Here is a 27,568-nt window from a genome sequence, read left to right as displayed (position 1 = left end):
AATTTTTTATAATAATATTAAAACTGTATTAAAACAGTCCTTTTTTTGTCTTTATGGAATTAACAAACTATTTTATTTTATTTTATTTTATCTGAAAGCTATTGTCTCAAAATTTTTTCTTTCTCCAAGTATTAAAACTAGAGAGTATATCAGAGAGATTAAGAGAGGGAGAATAATATAAGCTTTTGCGACTGGAACACACTCTACTAAGTGAAATATAAATTTAATGAAATCTTATGATAGATCAATATGGAACAAGGAAATAGATACATAAACAAAAAACTAACCTAAAATTACTCTTACGTTAGCATTTTAGGAGTTCCTGATAGATGAGTGAATTTGGCCCAACAAAGTGAGTCCGTGTCCCTTTGTGAATAGCCCGAGGCAATAATAAACTCCAGGGTTATAAAAATAAATAGAGTTGAAATTTCAGTTAAAAAATGCTATGGGAAAGGAAGTAGAAACCAATAACTGGAAAAAACAAATCTAAGTTGCAAATATCCAAGAATGGAGTCTACAAAGAACGTTGAATTAATGTAATCAAATAGTAACAAAATATATGTGAGAGAAGGGAATAGTAGTAGTGTTATAGGATAAAAAAAACAATGTGTTTTATAGACAGAGATTAAAGAATATATATATATATATAGACAGGCGGACGACTCAAGAGTGAGACGCACACGTATGGCTTTTGAATGGAATCTAGTCCAAGGTACTTGCACCTGTAATGATATCGACCAATTCGTTAGTAATGACTGCTTGTCTTGTTCTGTTATATAAGATGGAATTCTTTTGGATCATATCTTGGGCGTTCTTGGAAGCGTTATCCATGGCGTTTCTTCTAGCAGAGATTTCTGCAGCATAACCCTGAGTCATGGCTACTAAGATTTTGTTTGCTAGGTTGTATTCAATTAGATCCTTGGAAATATCTTGAGTGTTTGGATCGATTTCGAATTTGGAAAAGTTTGGAGAATTATCGATATCATTTTCATTGAAAAATTCAGATTGAGCTGGTTCAAATGACAAGGAAGAGACTGGTTGATTGTAATATATCAAAACTTTGTCATACTTATTCTTGCCGATGTAGTCGGAGATAATTAAATCAGCGATGTTGGAAGATTCTTGATAAGTTGGAACTCTCTTACAGACTTGAGAGATACCCAATTTGACATTTTCTGGGAAAGCTCTTAATAACAAAGCTTTGATCTTATCCCCGATGGCAATGATATCGTAGTTGTTGGAAGATCTGTTAGCGTCGTTCCAGATGGCGGACTTTACAGATTTGGACAAATGGGAATGGATAGAACCACATAACCCTTTGTCTGAAGAAATGGCAATGATCAAGAAATTCTTATTGCCTTGAGGTTCTGCTGATTCAGTGGCACCTTCAACACCAGCATTCTTATAAAATTGATTATGAGTATCCATATAATTCTTGGTAATTAATTTGGCTCTTTCAGCCTTATTCAATCTTGTACTAGCCACAATCTTCATAGTCTTGGTGATTTTTTCGATATTCTTAATGGACTTCAATCTTGTTTCAACTTCTTTTAAAGTTACATATGTTCTTACCGAGTTCATGCCATTGAAACATGTCTTGGTAGCCATATTGGCAGCCAAACGGGTGGAGTTTAATTTAAGAGCATTCATCTTTAATATAGATAGGGTAATTGCTATTGAATTTTTTTTCTTTTTTTTCTATTTTATCTCAATACTCAATACTATATTATATATATATATGGGGATAAAATATTAGAATAATATAGGGATGATAAAAAATCAATAGTATCCTTAATCAGCTTGTAATATTGTCGTATGCTAGTTTAGACTATTAATCTTTCATTAATCTGTATAGCCAGAGCCTCGATGGGTTTTCCTTCTCTTTCTCTTTCTCTTTCTTCTTGGCCATCTCAAGGTTAATATTGGCTGTCATTAGAGTATTAGTACTTTGTTTGTCTCATTGGAATTGGTGTGATTTGTTAATTTGACGTTTCCGAGATCTTCGAGGGGCCACCGGATCCGATCCGGCCGGGCACGTGATTCTAGTGCACGTGAAAAGCACGTGGGAAATCTTTTCAACAAAACACAATAAAACATTGTTACTAGTGTTTGTAAAAGCTCAGTCTTATCAATAACTGCTGAAATAACCGCTTATTGGGTGGGTTTCTATAATTTGCGTTGCTCTATTTCCAGGGCTCACAACCTGACAAAAATAGTGAAAAAAATTTACCCGGCATTACAGCTGGGCTTCCCGTTTCAGTGTGAATTACCATATGTAGTAAGCCGCTTTCCGCTACTCCCTGAAAAATGCAAAATTACCAAATCCGTCTTTCAAGTAGATCCAAAAATGGAAAACAGATATTGGGTAATGTTCAAAAAGTTTGAAATTTCAACCTTTAAAGGGAAAACCACAAAACAAAGAAATAAGCAAGATAAACAAATAGGTCATCAACCAATATAACGGAGTTCAACTAAAGAACTGCAGTCTTACTGTGATTATCACCATTCTTAGTGCACTGGACGACCGATTCCCTTTGCAATCTTTCTTTCGGGCATATCCAGTTCTACCTAACATAAGGTCGGGACTATACTTATTACTATTACTATTATTATCGTTATTATTACTATTATTCGAATATATCCACAAACAACGACAGATACTTACTTGTAAAGTGTCATCCCAATGTGTAAGACCGTTCCATCAATAATACACATACACTATCTTGCTTTTATAGAGGCACTTTTGTTTCTCATTGTAAAAACATAACCTTTCACTTCACCTTTCTGGGTAACAATCATCATCATCACCAACGCCAAGAAAAATACAGACAAAGAGAGGGAGTCGAGTACAGAGAGCATGCGGTCTTTTTCTGTTAATTTTGCTTTGAGAGGCAATTGTAATGAAATGCTTATTTGTTAAAAATTTACTTAATTCTACACTTGTTCATATCGAGGGGTTCCTTGTAATTTGAATTAAATCTGTAAAGTTTTGTCTGGCTATTTACTTGTCGATTTGTTAATCATTTTTTATTTTTTTATTTTTTACATTACTTTTTTTTGCCTTGAAACAAAATTTTCTATATTTTTTATTTTCTACTGTACAACATATAACTACCACAACGATTGGTATATTGGTATATTTCATAAATTTCATGTATGAGTTACACCAACTCATACAAGAATCAATCATACGCCAATTCATACCAAAATTAATAATTGACTCAACCTTTTTAGATGTCACACACAACAGATTTAGAGAATCACCCTCTAGCGAATACACCTTCCAATTCAAATTCCATTAGTTATAACGATGCCACCTCTGAAACATCAGCACAATATCATGAAGTGATGTCTGATCGATCTGCTACCAGGTCTTCTTCGATCTCTGCATCTTCGGAGCAAGATGAGGAGGGGCCTGGAGAGCATGACGAAGATGAATATGATAATGATAAACAGATCATTCATAGTAATTCAAACTCTGAATCACAATCTCCTATTGAACTAATAGCATCCCCTCAACAAAAGGAATCTCAAGATATAGTACATGACATACCGTTCACTTCCTACTATTATAAATTTCCCAAACAATATAGAGCTCTTGCATACAAATATTCTGTCTTTGTCACTTGGGCAATCATTGGGAATTATACTAGATTAGGTATCTCTAGACTAGCTGAATATTCTCCATCGTATATCGCTTCAGGAACAGTAATATGGTCAAATATTGTAGCTTGTATCATCATGGGTATACTACAAGAATTGAAAACAGCTAAATGGTTTGATGATTTTCCAGAATTATTTTTAGCCTTAACAACAGGGTTTTGTGGTTGTCTTTCTTCATATTCCTCTTTTATCTTAGAGCTGTTTGAATATTCTACGGATTTAACTTCTTCAGATATCAAAGGTCATAAACACTGGCCTAATAGAGCCTATGGTATAATGGAATTTTTATCTGTCTTAACATTGGAATTATTAGTTTCAATGGGTTCATTAATCTTTGGTAGAAAATTAGTCACTGATTTGTTTTATCATCCGGATTATTTAAAAAATTTCTTTGATCATGGTAATTGGAGAAACACTTTTCTAAGATATATGAATTTCCTCTCAGCTGTCTTATGCTTACCTATCATCGGAATGCTAATTGTTTTAGTATTATGCTATAATACATATGCTCGTGGGAAATGGACTTTACCACCTTTCTTTGGTATAGTAGGTGCCATCTTGCGTATGAAATTATCTGATTGGTTTAATGCAAGAATAGCTCAATTCCCTATTGGAACTTTTATCGCTAATGAATTGGCTGTGATTGTTATTTGTGTCTTGACTTTGATTCAAAAGGGTAAAAGACATTCTGGATCCGCTTTACATATGAAACCGATCGCTCATACTTTAAAACAATGTCGTGTAGTTACCGCTATAATATCTGGGTTCTGTGGTAGTTTAAGTACCATTAGTACATTCATAAATGAGGGTTATAAATTACCTTTGCCAGATACCCTATTGTATTATACCACATCTATTTTTATCTCATATGTCTTAGCAGTGCTTTTACTGGGTATTTTCTCATGGACAAGAGGCCTAACAGACCCTGTTTGCTAATTATATTATTTGTTAATCTTAATTTTACTAATATATCTTTTCTTTTCTTTTTTCCCTTCGACATTTAATCTAATACCTTACAAAAACTAGACTATTTTTCCAACTCAGACTATATAACTAGTGCAGATCTTCCAGTGTTAAAATTAGACTTTCTTATTCATGTACCAATTTTCAATTCATCTTTAATAATTTTATTCCTCCCTTTGTCTGCTAATTTTTGTTTTTATTTTTTTTTTTTATTTTTATTTTTTTTTTTTCTAAAAGGAAACATCCTCATTGCATGCTACTAATTAAATATTAATAACAATAATGATAATAATCTTATAAGCATATTTATATCTCTTCCTGATACCTATATACATTGATATCTTATTTAACTTAAATTATACCCATAATCACATTTTCTTTATAGTTGGTTATCTCACAAAAACTGCTCCAGATTAATTTTATTAACCTCCCCAACTTTCTTGTCCTACTTATTGTCACCTCATTGTTACAAATCTCACTCCACCATTGTTATTATTATTAAACGCTTTGAAATTTACTGTCCTTGGTGTGTCATCCGGAGTCGCATTTTCTAAGTTTCCATTTTTTTCAGAGAAAACTGCGTGATGACCTATTGAGGAAAGGGGAAATTTCGCATAATGCCTGTTTCCTTTCAGATTCTAGATAATCGATGCTTCTATATTTCAATAGCAAGTAAATTAATGTTTTTTTTCTTTTACGATAGTTTTATTTTAATTAACTATTATATATCATGGTGAATAAGTTAATTCTAAATATAATATACTCTCGTTTATGAACATATCCACATATAACATGTCTAGTGATCCTGAAAGAACTCAAACTCCATTAATTTTTGCTCCTAAAACCTACCAATATGATAAATCTACATTGGATGAGTCACAATTAGAGAAAGATCCAATCGATCAGTTCAAAAAATGGTTCGAAGATGCAAGAAATGATCCAACTGAAACGATTCCAGAATGCATTACTTTCTCATCTGCTGAATTACCATCTGGTAGAGTCTCCTCTCGTGTCTTATTATTTAAAGAATTAGATCATAGGGGTTTTACTATTTACTCAAATTGGGGTACTTCAAGAAAGGCTAAAGATATCAAATCTAATCCAAATGCTGCAATTAATTTCTTTTGGAAAAACTTGCAAAGACAAGTTCGTGTAGATGGGATTACTGAACATGTTAACAGAGAAACCTCTGAACGTTACTTTGCTACCAGACCTCGTGGTTCTAAAATTGGTGCTTGGTCATCACCTCAATCTCATGTTATTAAAAATAGGGACGAATTGAATGAATATAAAACTAAAAATGAGGAGAGATTCAAGGACGTCAAAGATGCCGACATACCATGTCCAGATTACTGGGGTGGTTTAAGAGTTGTTCCATTGGAAGTAGAATTCTGGCAAGGAAGAGATTCTCGTCTACATGACAGATTCCTATACAGAAGAAATTCTCCAGAAGATCCTTGGGAAGTTGTTAGATTAGCACCATAAAAAAAATACTGGTTGCCTTCACATATACTCCAAGTTTATGCCATTTCATTCTTTTAAAATAAAATTAATTACCATCAATTTTCGTTACATAGTGTAAATTCTGACATTTCTTATTTGTATGAATATATAAAATTACGCATTATTATTGATCATTAATCACATACGTATGAATCATTTGTATAGTTACTTGTGTTTGTAATAGCAGTTATACAAAACAAGTTTATACCTAACTATTAATGCATTTTTAAAGAGCATCTAAAGCTTTTTGATTTTCAAATGAATACTTTCATTATAATCATTTGTATCTTCATAAAATTTTTTAAGTGAAACAACTATTAAATTGAGATCTTTTTTCTTTAAATGCTCATCATTATTTTGTTTGATATACAGATAAGCAACGTTAAGTAATATCATATTGTATATGAACTCCACTTGTGGCTCTAGATTATCTGATTTAGAGGGGTTTGTAGTTGATATTGAATGCATTAAAATAGTTAAATCGGACCATGATGACTCACAATGTATATCTAAAGAAATCTGAGAAGAACTAACTACGTTTAAACATAATCCAAGCTTTAAAATTAAAACATTGATATCCAATAATGGTAGTAGTTTGTAATCTTCTGATGTATTTCGTGTAGCATCGTTTATAATATCTATGGATGCAATAAAATACTTGAAACAATGATTTACTATTTCATTTCTTGTACTATTTTCTATTATTAACTCTTCATCATTGGTCAATAGAATTAAACATTTATTGAAATCCATAGTATTAATATATTCGGTATTCATCAATTTCATTAAAAAGTCTATAATTTTCAGTTTTTCAACATTTGTAATTTCCATGTTTTTAATATCATTCTCTAACAAAATGTTCAATACTTGGAAAATCGCTTCCAAATTACTCAATTCTTCAATATCAACGATTCTAGAAATATAATCTATACATGATGATAAAACTGCCTGACTATTATCAATAAGTATGTCTCTCTTATATTTAGAAAAGATCTCAAACGAATAGTCAATTCCAAGTTTATTATTGGTAAAATTTAAAAAATCTTGAAAATTTAAACAGGCCATCTTAGATAAATCAGACTGAAGTTTGGGGATTCTTACTTGCTTTTGCAATTTTATTAAAAAGTTACTGAAATATGATGGAGTGGCACCAAAGTTTTCGTTAAATAATGTAGAAGCAAAAAATCCTTGTAATAGAATCAATACGGGATCTGAAAATATTCTATTTTTTGGGAAACACCATTCCCAAATATCTGTTGCCTTATATTTTTGGACATAAGCGAAGAAATCAACTTCAGAGTTCAATAGCAGTGCTAAATTTACGAATTTATTAATTACAAAATTTTCCTTGAGGGACATATCGTTTGTATCGAGGGAAAGAAACTCTAATTCATCTTGATACTTCAAAGTATCCCCCATATTTTTTAACTCAGAATAATGGAAAGTTTTAATATACTCCATTTTAAAACTCGACATCGAGGTATCTGCAGTACCATTTTCTTCCTTATAAAGTTCTTCATCCTCGTAATTCTTGATCTCAGTACCATCTTTATCTGATTCATGATCATCTTCTCGATTATCTACTAGAATAGTACGCGAATGTCCATATAATCTGGCTTTGCTCGATGCAAATGGTTGCATGTATTTATTAATATTGTTAGTAGTATTATCAGGATGATCACTCTCTTCTTCAACGTGTAATAAACCAAATCCATCAGGTTTTAAAGTTGATAAATATCTACCAACATTCTTGACACCTTCAAATACTTCAGAGCTTGAGTTATCTCTGCTTTGTAATTCTTGAGTACTTTCTTCTGTATCTATATCGTTTAATTCTTTAACAATTTTTTTTTTATAATTTGTCTTTTTACGCTTTTTTAAGGATCGTTTAGGTAAATCTAAGAATTCAAATTCTTCCATATCTTGTTGGTTTAGTCTTTTATTTTTAATTGTATCAGAACTATATTGAGGGAAAGAATTATTGGTTTTTATATCTTTATTATTAAGTTGAGATGATATTTCTGAGGACTGCCGAGACAATTGTGAATTGATAATATCATTATTCCCAGAATCATCTAGCTCAATAGAATCCAGAGATATATGCCTATCTGAAGGTTCAGTTATATGGTTTTCATCAATATCTGTTCCACTTATAGAATTATCATCACTAAAATCAATGGGAAGGTCTAAATCTATTGTTTTAAGTAGGACAGGTGTGCCCATTCTCCGACCATAAGTTTTCATTGTGTTGTAATTATAAAATGAAATCTAGTAAAAAAATATTGGCAGATTATTGTGAATTGATGTTCTGGTTATATTTTAATGCTGAAGCAAAATCACAACTTTTTAAGTATATATTGCTTAGAGATTGCCAGTAGTGCAGGCGCGTAAACTTTACGCGTTAGAAATCTTTCTTTGCCTAATGGAAAACAGTGCGGAACAAAGAATTTAGCTATATTAAAAATCCATATGAAAGACAGTAAGTGGAGTTGATGTTATATGAAAACTACACTACTTAAAATCAGGGATAGCACACATTTTTAAACAACTTTAGGACTATATAATGTATGGTGATCTTGCGAACAAATTAATCTTAGAAGCGAAAAGAACACAGCATCTGAACAATAGAAATAAAAAATGCGCAAAACTGCCTACCTACCAAGATGATATTATTAAAAATATTCTCAAAGAAGTAAATCAGTTAAAAAGAAATGCAGAGTATTTGAAAGAGCAACAACAGTTGGGCAATATTGAGAGTGATGCAGCTAAATGCCAATATTTCGTAAGTTTGTTATGCATGGAACGAAACAAGAGATGTTTAATGGCTTATCAAAAATTAAGAAGTGATATGTTGGATTCTCAAGTATGGAGTTCTGATGGGACAGATGCTATCACTACTAGCGGGAGTGGATCAACTGCTGGACAAGATATTACCGATTTATCAACACATGAACAAGAATATCTGAGAGAATATGCACAACTCGTAACTGAAATGAAGAGTGGTGAATTAACTGATATTGATCTTACAGGTAGCATGGTTCCACCAAGTGATGTTTTTATTGATGTTAGAGTTCTTAAAGATGCTGGTGAAATTCAAACTGAGTACGGTGTTTTCAATTTATTAAAAGATTCTCAATTTTTTGTAAGACAGTCAGATGTTGAAAGATTGATCCAACAAGGGTACCTTCAAAAGATTTAAGCAATTTTCGGGACAGAAATAGTCACATATTCCAAGAACCTGGCCGTTCCTACTATTATTTAACAACTTTTTGCTGAAAAATTTCATCTCATCGTCCTTTTTTTCGTTTCTTTTTGCGAGACATCTACACCATAATTCGGAAAATTTTCGCTCGAAGGCCAATACACAGCAAACTAAAAGTGAAAATTTCTCAGACTGCATCATATTGAAGAACTACTATCTTTAGCCTCTTACAATCATATGCTAAACTCAATTATTTAGTATAAAACATTTGATATTATTTTATTGGGTACCTCTTCATTAAAATAAGTTTACAGATATAGATCTTTGGGACCAAAATGAGTAAAACTACTGAAGCCGATTCTGCTACCGTTAAGAATGAATTAAACCAATTTGAACAACATTATTTCAATTCTTACGACCATTTTGGTATCCATGAGGAAATGCTACAAGATACTGTTCGTACCTTATCGTACAGAAATGCTATCGTTCAAAATAAGGATCTATTTAAAGATAAGATTGTTTTGGACGTTGGTTGTGGTACTGGTATCTTGTCTATGTTTGCTGCTAAAAATGGTGCCAAACATGTTATAGGTGTTGACATGTCAAATATAATTGAAATGGCCAAAGAAATCGTTGAATTGAATGGTTATTCAGATAAGATCACTTTACTACGTGGTAAATTAGAAGATGTTGTTTTACCATATAAAAAAGTTGATATCATTATTTCTGAATGGATGGGTTATTTCTTATTATACGAGTCTATGCTAGATACCGTTTTATATGCCCGTGATAAGTATTTAGTCGAAGGTGGTTTAATTTTACCAGACAAGTGCTCCATTCATTTAGCAGGGTTGGAAGATTCTCAATACAAAGATGAAAAATTAAATTACTGGCAAGATGTTTATGGATTTGATTATTCTCCGTTTATTCCATTGGTTAAAAAAGAACCATTAGTTGATATTGTGGACAACAAGTGTGTTAACACTACAAAAACCAAATTGATTGAGTTTGATCTAAATACCGTTACAGTTGCTGATTTAGCATTCACTTCTAAATTTAAGGTAGAAGCTAAAAGACAAGATTTTATTAACGGTGTTATCTGTTGGTTTGATATTGTATTCCCAGCTCCAAGACATAGAAAACCAATTGAATTTTCTACTGGCCCTCATGCTCCATATACTCATTGGAAACAAACCGTATTCTATTTCCCAGATGACTTAGAATGTGAAAAAGGTGATATATTGGAAGGTACCTTAGTTTGTAAGCCTAGTAAAACTAATAACAGAGACTTAGATATTAAGATCAAATATGATTTCCAAGCTAAGGGTGCCGACTCTGAAGAAAGATCTGTCAAGAACGAAGGTTCTTTTATTATGCATTAGAAAATGGGTGTACCTGATTATTATCAATTATAATTACTCTATATATCCCATTTTGTATTTATTCATATTTCTGTATACTAGATAAATAAGTGTAATCTTTTTTTGTAAAGCACTCTAAGATTGAATAGTTCTATTTACTATCCAGTTCAAGAATTGTTTAATACTTCATTTAACAACACATTAAAAATAATATTTTTAAATTTTTTAAAATTAGATTGAAGAGTTAAAATTATTATAAAAAATATTTAGAAATTATCAAAAATATATGTATTTATAAAATCAAATCCCCTAAGCGTGGTTTAAAGTTTCCTTGAAGACTTGAGAAACCTTGGAAGAGGTCTTGGCAACTTTCTTAGAACCTAACTTTTCGGCAGCGAAAACCTTAGCATATGGGTTCAATCTCAATAAGACTTGCTTGTTCTTCAATGGGTTCTTCTTTTGAACATGAGCCTTCTTTTGATCAGCTTGACCAGCTGGTCTAACAGCAGCTTGGATTTCAGAAGAGTTGATGATTCTGGTAACATCAGAGGTAGAGATGATGTGTTGTGGTAAAGAGTAACCAGATTTGGCAGAAGCAGTGGTTTCAGAACCCCAGATAGAGTCTAATTTAGCAAAAGCAGATTCAGTCCAGATAACGAATCTACCTAAGTGAGCACCTGGAGCTAATTGCAACAAGTTCAAAGCAGTAACTGGAGAAGTTTCAACACCTGGGATGTTTCTCAAAGCCTTGACGATACCATTGTCTTCAGCGTAGACGACTAATGGACCTCTTCTTTGAGTGAATCTTCTGTTTCTGTATTTACCCTTACCGGCTCTCATCTTCTTAGATTTCAAAACCTTGACTAAATCAGAAGAAGCACCGACAGCCTTCAAGACAGCGACAGCTTCCTTGGTCTTCTTGACGGATTCGAATTCCTTAGAGACAACTAATGGAATTTCTGGAATCTTTTCGATCTTGTGACCTCTAGCTAAAACTAAAGAGGCAACAGCAGAAGCAGCGATAGCAGAAGCGGTAGCATAACGTTTTTCGTTTTGGTTGACCTTGACGTTCCATTTTCTCCAGGTTTTAGTTGGAGCAAACATACGACCACCACGACACATGTTACCGAAAGCGGCTTGACCAGATCTGTGGGTACCACCACCACCAACTCTTGGAATTCTGGCGACGGCACGACCAGTACCCCAAGATTCAGCAGAGGTTTGGTGACCAGCCTTTTCAGAAACAGCGTAAGCTTGTCTCTTGTTCTTGTTAACAGAGGTGAAAACAGAGTGAACTAAATCTGGACGGATTGGAGCAGAGAAGACAGCTGGTAATGGTAAAGCTGCTGAAGTAGCAGTACCAGTCAAAGATTGGACGGTAACTTGAGGACGAGCCATTTTGATAGTTGTTCGTGTGTTAGGTGGTTTTATTAGAAGGAGTTAGAAGGTAATCAAGAAATAACAGAAAAATTGAGTTTTTTTTGACGATGACTTACTATTGAATATTTGGCCACTTTATATATTTGTTAAAATTTTTCACTCGAAGTTTTGCGTTGGCCGAGTGAAAAATTTTTTCAGGATACGAAAATGGGAATCCGACATTTTACTAGGTTTTGTTCAAAATTTTCATGACTTCGGTGTCAGTAAAGTGCGAGAAAATACTAATTTGGTCAAGTGTCATAAAATAATTGGGTGAATTTACGTAAGAGCACCCAGAAGAATAAATATTACTGAAATGCGCAGTAAAAGAATGCATTGAAAAGATTCTAGATTAGGATAGTCCAAAGGTCCAAGTTTGCTAAGAGCTAGAATCTACAAAATAGATTCAATTGATTCTGAAGGCTACTTTTTAAGATAAGCATTTGAAGTGGCTCGAGGGAATTTTCTAGGGCTTGGCCATGAACGAGATGAGGACGACAAATAATGTCTATGCCTTTAAAAGTAGTAAGTCTATATAATGATACAAATCTATACATGAGCACAATATTTTTTTGTGGTAAATAAACCAGTGTCTATAAATATTTATTTTTGGCAATTTCTATCATGCGATTTTCAGCGGCTAAAATACTTAGTAGTGATTCAAAAACGCTGACTTGTACATCTTTTGGTAATTCGTCTTTTGATTTTGGTAACTTGAAGATTCTCACATCTTTCAATAATGCTCTCACAAATGTGTTGACATCCTTATTGGATCTAGTGGAAATTAAAGTTTGATAAATCTTTCTCCCGTTATCTTCCTCCTTCGAAGATTCTATTTTTTTGACAAAATTTTTGTACACTGTATTTTTCATCGATATCAAGTTAGATAATGCTGTGAGTGAAATAGTTGGCTCTCCTTCACAATCAAGACATATTTCGGATAACCAAGGCTTAACAGACTCCTCTATGTCATTTTCTTCATCATTATCTGAATATTCATCCGATTCTTCTGCACTTGCAGGAGTACTATGGTCATGATCTTTACAATCAGAGATTTCATGATCATCATCTTCTTCCGACTCTTTTCTTTCAAGTTGATACCACTCTATGAATGGCTCATAAATAGTATTTTTCCAAAAATCTAATCTTTCGTGAATTTTCCTATCCTTTGCTGCTAATGATATCAGTTGTTTGCCAAGATATAGGAGGTCTGAGGGGTTTTCTCTAACACAGAACCCATATCTAGCCATAAGATATGAATTCGGCATTTCACCATAAGAGTTAAAAATTTCTTCCCCTTCAGAGATTGGAACTACGACAGCCAATTCTACACAATCTTCAGGATCTATTTTATTGCCGTATATATCGTTAGCAGCTTCAGTAACATTGTCATCTTCATCTTGGCTATCATTATTTTCATTTTCTGACATGCTGTTATCTTCTTCATCAAAATCACCATTTTCGAGACATTGGATGAGTTCCGTATCCACTATAGAATCTTGAGAAGGATTTTCTATGATTTCCATAGATTTTTCTTTCTTTTGTTCTTCAATAACTTCCTCGGCTATTAGATGTTTGCACATACCAGGCTCACCACATTTATAACAAACTTCATACAGGGAAATAAATCGAACATTTGGGGTAGATACATGATGATTAAACAAATCAGCAACTGGAACCAATGCACTTTCATGGTAATTATCAATTTCGAAAACTCTGGATGATATGGCAAATGCTGTAGCGACAAATCTTGAATACTTTAGTTTGACATCTTTCTCATCTTCAATATCAACATCTAAAAACCCCTTTGGAATTTCTAAACCAAAATCATTTCCCCATTTTAAGGCTAAATTAATTGCAATTTCAAAACCTTCTTGCAATTCATCCTGAGGACTTAATGCATCATGTAATGCATCAAAAGTAGTATCTTTCAACCACTTCTTCACTTTGGCATCCCACATGCTTGGAGGTAAATACAAAGTACCTTCATTATCTTCATATTTGATACTTTTCAAATATTTATACCAATGACTAGTGCTCCTGAAAACGGTAGTTTCATAGATAAATGCAATATTTAATGCTAGCATACCATCGATTTCTTCATCTAATAATAAATTTGCAACCGCGGAATTGGATGAAGAAAAGATCGAGGATTTGGGCACACGTAACAAAACGCTGCCTTCATGAATATCTTTAGTGCTGAATACCCCTAACCCACCTAGCTTAGAAGGTTTGATCTCACAATGCGAAGAAAGAAAAGTCCCATCTGATTCTTTGACGAAATCTAAAATATCTTTCAAATCTTCCGGGCTAGTGGCTGACATATGTAGTTGATACTGAACTGGTGTTTCCAAGTATTATCAAGCGGTATATCTGAGCTGTTTTTCCTTGAATATAACATATGAGAAATTTTTTTTATATACTCATCGATTTTTGAAACTTTAGAAATATTCAAGCTCATCGGGATGAGCTTCTATGCCATTTCTGTAAACTGAAAGGTAAGTTGAAATCTATAAAAAGCACGTAAATTCTACAAAACCAAAGAGGTGCAGGGGATGAGTAGTCAGCAAACAGTAATCGTATAAGACCTACTGTCAAACGATCGTCAGCATATTATATGAGAACGTCTACTTGTATTGCCTAATGAGGAATCTTTGACGAATTTTTCATATGCTATCTCTCCGTGGGAAGTGATGCAGAACGTGACTTTTTATTTTTTCATACAATATGGTAATTTCAACTCGGAAATTTGAAATTTCATGTCGCATTTCGCATTTGTGTAAATAATAATGATGGGGAGTTAATTATGATGAAATTATTCCAGTGTGGATGTGATATGGTTTAAAAGTATTGGCTGTGCGAAGTGCCTTTTCAATCAATTCTTTATTGTAATTGTAGAGTATATGAAAGCTTCAACTTCTGAACTCGATTTTGTACAGCACGGATATTATTACCTTAAAAACACCTATCAGTATAATAAGCTAAACAAGATGGCAGGTAAAAAGTCTAAGAGTAAAGGCAGTAACAAGAAAGCCAATTCTGAAAAAGCTATAAATCGCTCGAAAGAAAGTTCCCCAAATATTCCAGAAAAGAAGAATGAGAGTTCTACCAGTGCTGCCACTTCTGCTCCTACTTCTGGAGAGCCAGTGAAGGAAACTAGGAACCATAACTTCGTAGTTAGAACCATAACTTCCTTATTTTTAATATCTGGTTTTTTTGCTGTTTTAGCCTCTGGTTATATCTGGTGTATTACATTAATCTTTTTATGTCAAATTGCAACTTTTAAAGAATGTATTAATGTAACTGGTGAAACAGCTCGTTTCAAAAAATTGCCAATGACAAAACTAGCTAATTGGCATTTACTTTTCACTACTATATATTACTTAAATGGTATATCATTATTTGCATTCTTCCAAGATTTCTTTTTTAAATATAAGATTTTAACTTTAGTTATTACTTATCATAGATTTGTTTGTTATTTCTCTTATTTGTTTGGTTTCATGTTATTTGTTTATAGTTTAAGAAGGGGCTCTTTAAAATACCAATTTGGCTCCTTGTGCATCACCCACATGGTTCTACTGTTAGTTGTTTTCCAAGCTCATTTAGGTATTAACAATGTCATCAATGGTCTATTTTGGTTCTTAATGCCTTGTGGTTTAGTTATTATCAATGATATCTTTGCATACTTGTGTGGTATTACCTTTGGCCGTACTAAATTAATTGAAATATCTCCAAAGAAGACTTTAGAAGGTTTTATTGGTGCTTGGTTTTTTACTGCATTGTTCAGTATTGTTCTAACCAAATTATTAGTCCCTTTTAATTATTTGATTTGTCCTGTAACTGATGTAACCACTAATTTCTTCTCACCTTTACAATGTGAATTGAACCCTGTTTTCATTCCACAAGATTTCAGATTACCTCCAATTATTTTTGAGAAAATTGGTATTTCAGTCATTACAATGAAACCAATTTATTTCCATGCATTAAATTTGGCCACATTTGCCTCATTATTTGCTCCATTTGGTGGTTTTTTCGCTTCAGGTTTAAAGAGAACATTTAAAGTTAAAGATTTTGGCCACACTATTCCAGGCCATGGTGGTATTACTGATAGAATTGATTGCCAATTTTTAATGGGCTCTTTCACTAATTTGTACTACGAGACATTTATTAATGAACATAGAATTACTGTTCAAACTATTTTATCAACAATTCTAATGAATTTTGATGAACGTCAAATTGTTGACTTAATTTGCATGCTAACTCAAGCTCTTTTTTCAAGGGGTGTAATTCCTGATAAAGGCTATCAAGCCTTGAATGAAGTTTATGCCAATGTCTCTGAGTCCTTAACCACTTCATTTTAAGAAAACCGGGAATTAATATCCTAACAATTTTATTTTTCTCGATTCTAAAATTCTTCATATTATTAGAACGTTCCTAAATTATCAATTTTTTTTTAACTGTTCTATTTTATTATGACATTTGTTCATATCTGTATTTTTATATTATACGACAGGGTATTAATGATCTTTTCCATTAATATATCGAATTGTTAATACCTATCCTGTTATCCACCACATGTTATTATTGTGATTTTTCCCCATTACACTACCTCTCCTTTTTTTTATCTAAATATTTTATATCCCTTATATACCAATAATGGTCAATTTTTTGCAGACCAACCATTACCAATACCATTTATTTTACTTCGACAGATTTTCTTATTTTATCTCATATGGATTACTCTTCTTTTTTTGATTTCGTAATAAAGTTACTGTTGTTTTTGGTATTACTTTTTATTTATTACTGTCACGGAAGAATGGAGGGAATAATGGAGATTTTTAGGATGAACCGGAATTGGGAAATTAAAGGTAGTAAGTATAAAACGAAGAGGACAGATCCGAAGAGTAATAAAGGATTGGGGTAAACGTTGAAAAGCGATTTTATCTAGTTTTATTTGAAAGTAACTTCATTTTTTTGTATATATATTAATTGAATAAACTAATTAAATATTCAATTTAAGGCTATCAAACATCATTATTGCTATTTATATTTAACATAATGTCGGGCGTCAGAATTACCAAGAGAATGGCATCTAAATTACCAACAACGTTCAAATCGATAATATATTCTAACCATAACCTTGAAGATTGTTCTTCAGTATTATCATTACAAAATTATCAGCCAAAGCAGAATCTATCTAAATCAATTGTGGTACGTACCTTGGCATTTCCAATTAATCCATCGGACATTAATCAACTTCAAGGGGTTTATCCATCTCTTCCAGATAAGACCTATGACTATTCAACATCGGAACCTTCCGCTATTGCTGGGAATGAAGGTGTCTTTGAAGTTATATCTCTACCAGAAAATAAAAGCTCATCCTTTAAAATTGGTGATTGGGTAATCCCTATTCGTTCGAATCAAGGAACGTGGTCCAATTACAGATTATTTGATAGAGATAATGAATTAGTAAAAGTTAATGGATTAGATATCTACACTGCAGCTACAGTTGGTGTCAATGGGTGTACTGCATATCAATTAGTCAATGATTACATTAAAGATTGGAATCCTAAGGAAAATGATTGGCTAGTCCAAAATGCAGGTACTTCTGGTGTATCTAAGTTTGTCACTCAAATAGCTAAAGCTAAGGGAATTAACTCCTTAAGTGTTATACGTGATCGTGATAACTTTGAAGAAGTTGCTAAAACATTAGAAGAAAAATTTGGTGCAACCAAAGTTATTTCTGAAAGTCAAAATTATGATAAAGAATTTAATAAGACAATTTTACCCAAATTCTTGGGACCAAATCCAAATATAAAGTTGGCATTAAACTCTGTTGGTGGTAAATCTAGTGGTGCTATTGCTAGAAAATTACAAAGAGACGGGTTGATGTTAACATATGGAGGTATGTCCAAACAACCTGTGACTTTACCAACCTCTCTTCATATCTTTAAAGGTTTAACTTCTAAAGGGTTTTGGATTACTGACAATGTTAAACGTAACCCTGAAAGTAAAATTGAAGCAGTACATGAATTTGTTAAATTATATACGAATGGTGATATTATCTCACCAAAAGATGAAATTATACCATTAACTTGGGATGTTAAGAAATTCACTGATGAACAAGTTTTGGATCTTGTCAAAGACGGTATTAACTCTACTGGTAAGAAGAAGTTGGTTGTATTGAATTGGGATTAAGAACGGCAATGGAGCTACTTTTGATATAAGACTGCTAATATTCATGATTTAAAAATAAACAAACAGACAACTAAACAAAAGTATATATAAAACTTGTAAAAAAACGCATCAGTTAAACAATTATATGAATAAATAAGTAATTATATAGGGATATAAAACAAATTAGAAAAAAATACTGGAAAAATGGTTAATTTATAAATAATTGAATGAAAATGTAAGTAAGATAATGTGAAATTAAAATTAGAGTAGAGTAATATTAATGACGATGTAAATGTGGAAGGACAAAAAAAAAAAAACAAGCACAAAGGTACTACTAATTTATTTGCCCTTTTGTTTATAAGTTACACCGATTGATGGATGAGTTAATATAGAGAGATATATATCGTGCCACTCTAAGGAAAACAAAAAAAATAATTGGTGTAAGAATTTTAAATTAACGTAAAAACTTTCTCTTACCATAGTAAGCTACTGACAAATAAATGCAAGCCACGATAACTGTTGCATAACCAATAACTTCCCATTTTAAAATAGTTTTACTTTCTGGGTCCAATATATATTCCACGATACCCATTAAAATGACAGAACCCAAATTAGTTGTAGTAGAATATTCTGGTGAGTAATTTCTATTCAAATATATGATGGATAGTAAATTTGGTACAGTTCCAAAGATCACAGAAAATAATAGAGGTAACCAGAATGACTTGATGCTATACAAAAGGGAAATCTTGTGATTGTAGAAGGGGAACTTGGGGAAGAACGGTAATAGCATGATCATACTTATTAAACCAATCATTGATAAATGATGCCCCTGTCTCTTTGGATTTGCATCTGGCCCATTAAACCAAGTATTCCAAAACACATAAAATAAACCAATGGGCAAAGAGCCCAATCCACAAATTAAATAACCTTTCAAACGATCAAATAAGAAAGGATCAGCCAATTCTCCAGTTTCTTTATTAACTTTAATTTTCCCATCTAATAAATCACAAGTCGCTTTATTATAGCCGATCACCAAAATACTTAATAAAGCGACCATCATAAAGACATATTTAGTAAATAAACTTTTCCTCTTGGCAATATTGGTGACACCATATAACAATGAAGTTATTTCGAAAATTGATACTCTTTGCATGATTACGACTTCAAAAGCTGGGCATAATGCTAATGCTAAATTATAGCAAATCATTGGGACCACCACAGTTAACGACATGAATGATAATTTTGCCACATAATACAAAACATCTGAAGTTGACATTGTGGAGTACCGATCTATGATCAATTCATCTACAGCTAGTAGATCCTCTTCAGCAATCGTTGGTGGTATATCTAAAGCAGACGTCGAAGAAGTCACAGAGGGAGTTACTGAGTCGGCTCCATTGGCCAATCCACGCTCACTAGATGTGGTAGGTGATCTAATGGCGGCAGGCCTTTGGTTTGAGGAGCCACCTAAGGGTAGTAGGCTAGTTCTAGTTTCATCTTTAATCAAAGCACTTAACGGCAATAACAACAACCAACCACCAAAGTACATAAAAGCCAAATAAACAGTCAATGCATTTGGACCATTATCGTCACTGGGGTGATCCGTCTGTATTTTACTACTATCTCTGGTTATAGCAGCCACATGGAGGGCAAACTGTTTCGATTGAATCTTGGACAGCAGCCTAGTCTGTATGACATACGATATACAAGTGGTTACCCAGATCAATACTGGAGGCATTGTGCGTTTGAATACGTGTAGAGGTATGTAAAGGAGGGGGGGGGGGGGAGGGTATTATAATAGGTGTGTTAAACGTGATTTAACGTATGCTACAAAGAAAAGTAAAAAATATGCTTTTCAATATGCTATTAAGTCTATGCAAAGCAGGAAAAAGGGGGCAACAAAAGAATATCTGATAGAATAAAAGAGCCAATGATGGATAAATAAAAAAGATCTATGATGAATGGTATTAATAATAAGTTACGCTGAACGATATTCAGGAATGCTGTGATAGCTATGCTCGCCAAAATACCTGGACAAAAATAGGAGTGTCTTTTCTAGTTGTCAATCTATCGGGCCACCAACAGTGCTGGGAAAGAACAAAGAGACGCTGCTACACTACAAGGGGACTCAAGAAACAGCAGCACAAGAGCACAACTGCTTAAATACCCAGAACACTATGTACTACAACTGCTGCTGCTGCTGCTACTACTGTCAAACTAACTACAAGCAAGTTTGCCAAGTTCCACCACCACCACTTGGCCCACGCTTCTCTGGTTTCCCAGGAAATGCTGTGCAAAGGCTCATCCACTAAAAGGTTACCCCATAGTATACTCCACTACCCACTCACCATCGATAACAAACCATAATGAAAAAAGCTGTAGAAAGCTGCAAAAAGTTACAAAGTTGCAAAACACTACAAATTAAGCTCAAACATGCTCAAACATGCCACGTCCATAACAAATGGCCTTCACATGCTACTGAAACTTTTTGCGGATATTGTTGTTGTTGTTTTTGTTGTGAACCCACGGAGTTTTCCCGGGGACTGTTACCCGCACGTTTTTCGGTGTCTTGCTTTTTTCTCGGTTATTTTTTGCTCTCTGTTACCCGCACGTGACATCCCGGGTAACTTTCCAAGTTTTTCCGACAAGCCAATAACAAAAGCTTTGTTGTATTGATGGATGAATACTGAAAAATTTTTCACTGGACAAGACGATGCTGTGGGTTCTGTGGACACACAGTTCAAAGTGGGTCAAGCTAGGTAATAGGAAGTAGTAAGTAAGGTAATGATGGAAAGACAATAGTAAACGTCGAGCCGAATCGAGTCGAGTCTTGCTTGAATAGTATAGGGTAAGATGTTTGGAAAGTAGGTAGGTAGTAGTGATATTGAATAGTGGATGCAGAGAGAGAGAGAGAGTTTGGAGCATGTACAGCATTGTTGGTCATGTCCATTACGTAGCGTCGAGCAGAGCAAGTGAGCGTTACAGTCTGGGATGAGTTTGATTCGAGGCTATTCTGTCGTCATCGCAAGAAATGCAAAGATCAGCCCAATAATGGCCTGTGTGGTTGTTGGCTCTGGGCATCGTTGTGGTTCTGTTATAAGAGTGGCTTCATTACATTCAGGATCGACTTTATGGAAGAAGAAAAGCAAGAAATTGGGTAACAGTAATCATAACACCAACAGTATGCCACCAAAGAAGAAGGTTGAAGAACAAAAGATCTTGCTAGGTCGTCCAGGTAACAACTTAAAAGCTGGTATTGTCGGTTTGGCCAACGTCGGGAAGTCTACTTTTTTCCAAGCCATTACTAGATGTCCATTGGGTAACCCAGCCAACTACCCTTTTGCTACCATTGACCCTGAAGAAGCCCGTGTTATTGTTCCTTCTCCAAGATTCGATGAGTTGTGTAAGATTTATAAGCCTGCCTCTGAAGTGCCAGCTCATTTGACCGTGTATGATATTGCTGGTTTGACCAAAGGTGCTTCTGCTGGTGAAGGTTTAGGTAATGCTTTCTTGTCTCACATTAGAGCTGTCGATTCCATCTATCAAGTTGTCAGATGTTTCGATGATGCCGAAATTATTCATATCGAAGGTGATGTTAACCCAGCTCGTGATTTGGAAATTATCAACACTGAATTGAGTTTGAAAGATATTGAATTCTGTGAAAAAGCTTTAGAAGCTGCGGAAAAGATTGCCAAGAGAGGTGGTCAATCCTTGGAAGTTAAACAAAAGAAGGAAGAAGCTAAATTCATTGAAAGATTGATTGAATTGTTGAAATCTGGCCAAAGAGTTGCCAACCAAACTTGGACCCCTAAGGAAGTCGAAATTATTAACTCATTATATTTATTAACCGCTAAGCCAACTATTTATTTGATCAACTTATCAGAAAGAGATTACATTAGAAAGAAGAACAAGCATCTTTTGAAAATTAAGGAATGGGTTGATGCTCATTCTCCAGGTGATTTAATTATTCCATTTTCTGTTTGTTTGGAAGAAAAATTATCTCATATGACTGAAGAAGAAAGTGCTGAAGAATTGAAAAACTTGGGTACTGTTTCCGCTTTACCAAAGATCGTTACCACCATGAGAAAGAAATTGGATTTGATTTCCTTCTTCACTGCTGGTGCTGACGAAGTTCGTGAATGGACTATTAGAGATGGTACTAAAGCTCCACAAGCTGCTGGTGTCATTCATAATGATTTAATGAACACTTTTATCTTAGCTCAAGTCATGAAATATGCCGACGTCATCGAATACAAAGATGAAGCTGCTGTTAAAGCCGCTGGTAAATTACAACAAAAGGGTAAAGATTATGTCGTAGAAGACGGTGATGTCATTTATTTCAGAGCTGGTGCCGGTAAGAATTAGAGTACCTCTTAATTATTGCTCTATTATTTTCTTCGCTTATTGTTTCTGATCGATGGCATATCTTACATAAATATATATATTTAGATGTAGACATAAATCTCCTATTTACTGTTTATATTAAAGCATATTAATATGGTTTTACAATCATCATCATCATCATCATACTAACAATAAATAAAGGTTGGAGTAGTAAATTTATTTCTGATTTTTACCTCCTTAACATGTTTACAATTTAAAACGTAATGAATATTTTAACTAAACCATCTTTTACTCTTGCTACTTTCATTCTTAGATTCCTTCTTTTCTTCAATGTATTCATCAATCTTTTTTTGAATCTTTAAAACACCTGTCTCTTCATCATTATTCATTCCTAATACATCCATATACTCACCTTCAGAATCCATCATATAGAAAAACACTGAATGATCCACCAAATAATCTTGCCCAGGCTTTACATTCTCAGGTGTACTGAAATATACTCTAAAGGCTTTACAAGCACTTCTAACTTTTTCATATGTACCAGTCAAGCCTATAATGCTTGGGTGGAAATCCTGCAAATAAGCCTTGATCACTTCAGGGGTATCTCTTGCAGGATCACACGTAATGAAAATTGGCTGAAGTTTGTATCCTTTATAACCATCTTTTAATGTATTTAACCATATACCCAATTTGTCTAACTCATCGGGACAAATATCAGGGCAATGTGTGAACCCAAAATAAATCAACGAAATAGTATTTGGTTTTTTCAAATTCTCTTGAGTAAATTTTTCTCCATTTGCATCGATGAGATCAAATGGTCCACCAATAGCTGGTTTACCATATCCTTGTGTAGCTTGTTTTATTTTCTCTTCGTTTATACGTTTTTTCTCTTTTCTAAAATAATAATATAATCCTGCTGCAATTATTGCCATTAAACCTGCACCTTTCCATGTATCAAATTCAATAGTTGCCACTTTGGTACTAGCGTTTTTATTTGTCCCTCCAATTGGTACTCTACTATATGATTTATATCTAATACTATTCATTTTAAAGCAATTCTCTGTGGGGTTTGATAGACGAACAACATTACGATAATTATTGATTAAACCTGTATTATTTCTCCTGAAAAATAATTGACTTGTTCTTCTATATCCAATCTTTGAAGCAGTGGTGAGACGTTGCATTTTTTTATAATCTTTTTGAACTCTTTCAATGTTTTATAATTCAATTGCCAATTGTGTATTTATTTTAAACTTCTAAACATAATTGCAATAAATTTATGATTTCTCTTTTTCTCCTTCTTTATTAACAATGCTGTTATCCCTAATTTGTTTTTTTTTCATAATAATTCTCGAGTTAACAACCCTTTTCCGAAAGAATTTCAAACCTAAATGGGTAGGGTTACATATAGGGTTTGATTGTTTATGTTTTACCTAAACAGGGAATTGCAATATATGGACTAATTGGGCAAAATAATCAACAAGAATATATAATAATTTTTTTCACATTTCAAGGAAGGTAATTAAGCCCAGATCAATACCTTTTAGTGTTTTTAAAGAAATTTTTATTACCAATATGGAATTTTGAAACATCGTTACCCCTACGAGTTAGTGATTTTTGTTATTGTTTTTTTGAGAATCAAATTTTATTTAAATATATTGAATTTGTCTATGGAATTTGACACTATATTTTTTTCAATACCCTTCTCATATTGTCTACATATTTTAAATATTTCCTCCTAAGAGACTTAAAGCTTTGTATTATCAAGACATAAATCAATACAAGTAAAATAATGACCGATAATCCTTTCATGGTTGATCCAAATTCAGGATCTCCGAATAGAAATTCAAGGCCTGGTTTGAGTAGATTTTACACCAATAGCAGTACTGAAGGTAGCAGAAATTCAAGAGATCCAACACATAATAATAATTTTCAAATGAATATGAATAATAATCAAAATATATTTGATGATAAATATGAAGATGACTTTTATGATTCAGGGAATTTTCAAGGGTTGCCTCCATCTCCATCTAAAGCTGCAGTAAGATATTCCCCAGATCGTCGGAAGAGAAGTCAATTTTATCGTGACAGTGTTCCAAATTCTCCTGTAGTAAACAGATATACTGCCAATTTGCAACAGTCTCCAAAGAGACCTCAAGACACTATTATTAACATGGCTCCAGTTTCTGATGATGAGGATGAAGAAGAAGATATAATAAGTAGCTACTACTCGCAACAACCACCACCACAATCACCTTTCAATCCTTCAAGAGTTCCAAGTAGTATCAGACCAAACTCAAATAACATTTTTGCAGGCTCAAGAAATTATTCCCAGAATTCAAAATATTCTGGTTCAATTTCAATAACCTCTACTGCAGCTTCATCATCAAATTATTATGAAGAAAGTAAAATCCGTAATTCTTATGATGATGATCAATCAACTATATTTTCTAGCGAAACATTTGGTGAAACTAGATTTGAATTAAACCACCCAGTTAGACGTGATTACGTTAGACGTGCTAATTCAGAAAGTAGAAAGAGACCTGCTGTAGCACCAAATAAGGCTATTTTAAAACTAGATAATCCAATCCCAAGACCCCTATTAGAAACATTGCCAAGAAGAGATTCTCCGGAATTTACCGAGATGAGATATACTGCTTGTACTGCTGATCCAGATGAATTTTTGGAGCAGGGTTACTCCCTAAGGTTCGCAGAAATGAACAGAGAATGCCAAATTGTTATTTGTATTACAATGTATAACGAAGATAAATTTGGTTTGGCAAGAACTGTGCATTCAATCATGAAAAATATTTCTCATTTATGTACTCGTAGTAAATCCCCAGTTTGGGGTGAAAATGGTTGGAAAAAAGCATCTGTAATCTTAATTAGTGATGGTAGATCAAAGGTTAATCAAGGATCTCTAGATTACTTAGCTGCCTTAGGTGTTTACCAAGAAGATATGGCTAAAGCTTCTGTTAATGGTGATTCAGTCAAGGCTCACATTTTTGAATTGACAACCCAAATTTCAATAAATTCTGATTTAGATTATGTTTCTAAAGGAATTGTACCTGTTCAATTCGTATTTTGTTTAAAAGAAGAAAATAAAAAGAAAATTAACTCTCATCGTTGGTTATTTAATGCGTTTTGTCCAGTCTTACAGCCAAATGTCGTTTGTTTAGTAGATGTTGGTACCCGTTTAAACGATGTCGCAATTTATCATTTATGGAAGGCATTTGATAGGGATTCCAATGTTGCGGGTGCTGCTGGGCAAATTACTACTATGACTGGTAGTTATGGTAAAAAATTATTGAATCCTTTGGTAGCATCTCAAAATTTTGAATATAAAATGTCTAATATTTTGGATAAACCCTTAGAAAGTATTTTTGGTTATATTTCTGTCTTACCAGGTGCATTATCAGCTTATAGATATCGTGCTCTATTGAACCATGAAGATGGGACTGGTCCATTATATTCATATTTCTTAGGTGAAACACAGGAAGGTAGAGATCATGACGTTTTTACAGCTAATATGTATTTAGCAGAAGATAGAATTTTATGTTGGGAACTGGTTGCTAAGAGAGATGCACGTTGGGTGTTAAAATATGTTAAGGAAGCTACTGGTGAAACAGATGTACCAGAAGATGTCCCTGAATTTATTTCTCAAAGAAGGCGTTGGTTAAATGGTGCCATGTTTGCTGCTATGTTTGCTCAATTACATTTCTACCAAATTTGGAAAACCAGACATTCTATAACGCGTAAATTTTTCTTTCATATTGAATTTTTCTATCAATTTGTTCAAAGTTTATTTGGATGGTTCTCCATTGCAAACTTTGTCATTACATTCTATTATTTGGCTGGTTCATTGAACCAGGTTATTCACAATGGTGTTGCTTTATTTATTTTCTTCAAATATTTAATCATTTGTGATTTGGCTTGTTGTTTTATCATATCTATGGGTAATAGACCACAAGGTGCTAAATGGTTATTCTTAACATCAATGGTTATTATTACTATTTGTGCAATTTATTCATTGGTTTGTGGCCTGTTATTTGCTATCCAGACTTTAGTTAAGCATACCGAGTCTTATAGTACATTTGTTAATATCGTCATTTCAATATTGTCCACTTATGGGCTATATGTGTTTTCCTCTTTCATGTATTTGGATCCATGGCATATCTTTTCATCATCTTTACAATATTTTGTAACATTACCTGCTTTTACCTGCACTTTACAAATCTTTGCATTCTGTAATACCCATGATGTTTCCTGGGGTACTAAAGGTTCTACAGGCACTTCAAAGCCATTAGCTAAAGCTATTGTTGTTCAAGGTCCTGATGGTAAACAAATTGTGGAAACAGATTGGCCACAAGAAGTTGATAAGAAATTTATTGAAATTAAAAGTCGTTTGAAAGAAGTCGAGATAGAGGAAGAACACTTTGACGAAGCTCAACATCGTAATGACTATTATAGAGACATTAGAACCAGAATAGTCATGATCTGGATGCTAACTAACTTGTTGTTGGTTATGGCCATTACACAAATCTATTCTCCAGCCGATGTGGATAATAAATATCTGATTTTCCTATTATGGAGTGTTGCTGCTCTTGCTGCATTCAGATGTGCAGGTTCTATGGCTTTCTTATTCATGCAATATTTACGTCTCACTGTGAGCTATTTTAACAAGGCAGATGCCAAGGGCAATTCCCATCTACCAAAGATAGGAATGTTCCACAAGGACTAATTAAACTAATTTTATTCATCTCATTTCTACAAGATTTTCTTCTGCCTTTTCTTTTGTATATTATTATTTATCTCAGTCATTGTTATTTTCCATCATCCAATATTTTTGTCAGTGACTGTCGTCACTCATTCAAATCAGACAAGCTGACATTGATAAACAAAATATAAACACTTTAATACCACTACTCCACTAAAT

At 33.4% G+C, this 27,568-nt stretch overlaps 14 protein-coding genes across 14 annotated transcripts; 8 read left to right on the top strand and 6 right to left on the bottom strand.

Annotated features, from left to right (window-relative positions):
* Positions 1-702: 702 nt before the first annotated feature.
* On the bottom strand, positions 703-1,650 carry ATP3 (F1F0 ATP synthase subunit gamma; the record flags this gene model as incomplete). The annotated part of the gene is made up of 1 exon (XM_004181705.1): positions 703-1,650. One exon carries the CDS (start codon positions 1,648-1,650, stop codon positions 703-705), a length of 948 nt encoding a protein of 315 aa, XP_004181753.1.
* A 1,698-nt stretch (positions 1,651-3,348) lies between these two features.
* TBLA0G02960 (FluC/FEX family fluoride channel) lies at positions 3,349-4,599 on the top strand (the record flags this gene model as incomplete). The annotated part of the gene is made up of 1 exon (XM_004181704.1): positions 3,349-4,599. The coding sequence occupies one exon, from the start codon at positions 3,349-3,351 to the stop codon at positions 4,597-4,599; it is 1,251 nt and encodes a 416-aa protein (XP_004181752.1).
* Positions 4,600-5,418: 819 nt separating this feature from the next.
* Positions 5,419-6,111, top strand: PDX3 (pyridoxamine-phosphate oxidase PDX3; the record flags this gene model as incomplete). Its single annotated transcript, XM_004181703.1, has 1 exon — positions 5,419-6,111. One exon carries the CDS (start codon positions 5,419-5,421, stop codon positions 6,109-6,111), a length of 693 nt encoding a protein of 230 aa, XP_004181751.1.
* Positions 6,112-6,366: 255 nt separating this feature from the next.
* On the bottom strand, positions 6,367-8,373 carry RAD61 (Rad61p; the record flags this gene model as incomplete). Its single annotated transcript, XM_004181702.1, has 1 exon — positions 6,367-8,373. One exon carries the CDS (start codon positions 8,371-8,373, stop codon positions 6,367-6,369), a length of 2,007 nt encoding a protein of 668 aa, XP_004181750.1.
* Positions 8,374-8,692: 319 nt separating this feature from the next.
* PSF1 (DNA replication protein PSF1) lies at positions 8,693-9,328 on the top strand (the record flags this gene model as incomplete). Its single annotated transcript, XM_004181701.1, has 1 exon — positions 8,693-9,328. One exon carries the CDS (start codon positions 8,693-8,695, stop codon positions 9,326-9,328), a length of 636 nt encoding a protein of 211 aa, XP_004181749.1.
* A 338-nt stretch (positions 9,329-9,666) lies between these two features.
* HMT1 (protein-arginine omega-N methyltransferase HMT1) lies at positions 9,667-10,713 on the top strand (the record flags this gene model as incomplete). The annotated part of the gene is made up of 1 exon (XM_004181700.1): positions 9,667-10,713. One exon carries the CDS (start codon positions 9,667-9,669, stop codon positions 10,711-10,713), a length of 1,047 nt encoding a protein of 348 aa, XP_004181748.1.
* A 288-nt stretch (positions 10,714-11,001) lies between these two features.
* RPL4A (60S ribosomal protein uL4) lies at positions 11,002-12,090 on the bottom strand (the record flags this gene model as incomplete). Its single annotated transcript, XM_004181699.1, has 1 exon — positions 11,002-12,090. The coding sequence occupies one exon, from the start codon at positions 12,088-12,090 to the stop codon at positions 11,002-11,004; it is 1,089 nt and encodes a 362-aa protein (XP_004181747.1).
* Positions 12,091-12,704: 614 nt separating this feature from the next.
* Positions 12,705-14,435, bottom strand: RKM3 (protein-lysine N-methyltransferase; the record flags this gene model as incomplete). The annotated part of the gene is made up of 1 exon (XM_004181698.1): positions 12,705-14,435. The coding sequence occupies one exon, from the start codon at positions 14,433-14,435 to the stop codon at positions 12,705-12,707; it is 1,731 nt and encodes a 576-aa protein (XP_004181746.1).
* A 579-nt stretch (positions 14,436-15,014) lies between these two features.
* Positions 15,015-16,472, top strand: CDS1 (phosphatidate cytidylyltransferase; the record flags this gene model as incomplete). The annotated part of the gene is made up of 1 exon (XM_004181697.1): positions 15,015-16,472. One exon carries the CDS (start codon positions 15,015-15,017, stop codon positions 16,470-16,472), a length of 1,458 nt encoding a protein of 485 aa, XP_004181745.1.
* A 697-nt stretch (positions 16,473-17,169) lies between these two features.
* Positions 17,170-18,309, top strand: ETR1 (enoyl-[acyl-carrier-protein] reductase; the record flags this gene model as incomplete). Its single annotated transcript, XM_004181696.1, has 1 exon — positions 17,170-18,309. One exon carries the CDS (start codon positions 17,170-17,172, stop codon positions 18,307-18,309), a length of 1,140 nt encoding a protein of 379 aa, XP_004181744.1.
* A 433-nt stretch (positions 18,310-18,742) lies between these two features.
* CSG2 (mannosylinositol phosphorylceramide synthase regulatory subunit) lies at positions 18,743-20,026 on the bottom strand (the record flags this gene model as incomplete). Its single annotated transcript, XM_004181695.1, has 1 exon — positions 18,743-20,026. The coding sequence occupies one exon, from the start codon at positions 20,024-20,026 to the stop codon at positions 18,743-18,745; it is 1,284 nt and encodes a 427-aa protein (XP_004181743.1).
* A 1,445-nt stretch (positions 20,027-21,471) lies between these two features.
* OLA1 (Obg-like ATPase) lies at positions 21,472-22,653 on the top strand (the record flags this gene model as incomplete). The annotated part of the gene is made up of 1 exon (XM_004181694.1): positions 21,472-22,653. The coding sequence occupies one exon, from the start codon at positions 21,472-21,474 to the stop codon at positions 22,651-22,653; it is 1,182 nt and encodes a 393-aa protein (XP_004181742.1).
* Positions 22,654-22,904: 251 nt separating this feature from the next.
* SCO1 (Cu-binding protein SCO1) lies at positions 22,905-23,816 on the bottom strand (the record flags this gene model as incomplete). The annotated part of the gene is made up of 1 exon (XM_004181693.1): positions 22,905-23,816. The coding sequence occupies one exon, from the start codon at positions 23,814-23,816 to the stop codon at positions 22,905-22,907; it is 912 nt and encodes a 303-aa protein (XP_004181741.1).
* A 608-nt stretch (positions 23,817-24,424) lies between these two features.
* Positions 24,425-27,373, top strand: CHS2 (chitin synthase CHS2; the record flags this gene model as incomplete). Its single annotated transcript, XM_004181692.1, has 1 exon — positions 24,425-27,373. One exon carries the CDS (start codon positions 24,425-24,427, stop codon positions 27,371-27,373), a length of 2,949 nt encoding a protein of 982 aa, XP_004181740.1.
* Between the last annotated feature and the right edge of the window lie 195 nt (positions 27,374-27,568).

This window comes from Henningerozyma blattae, chromosome 7 (genome assembly GCF_000315915.1).
Source record: "Henningerozyma blattae CBS 6284 chromosome 7, complete genome".
Lineage (NCBI taxonomy): Eukaryota > Fungi > Ascomycota > Saccharomycetes > Saccharomycetales > Saccharomycetaceae > Henningerozyma > Henningerozyma blattae.
This window is presented reverse-complemented; position numbering and strand designations above follow the sequence as displayed.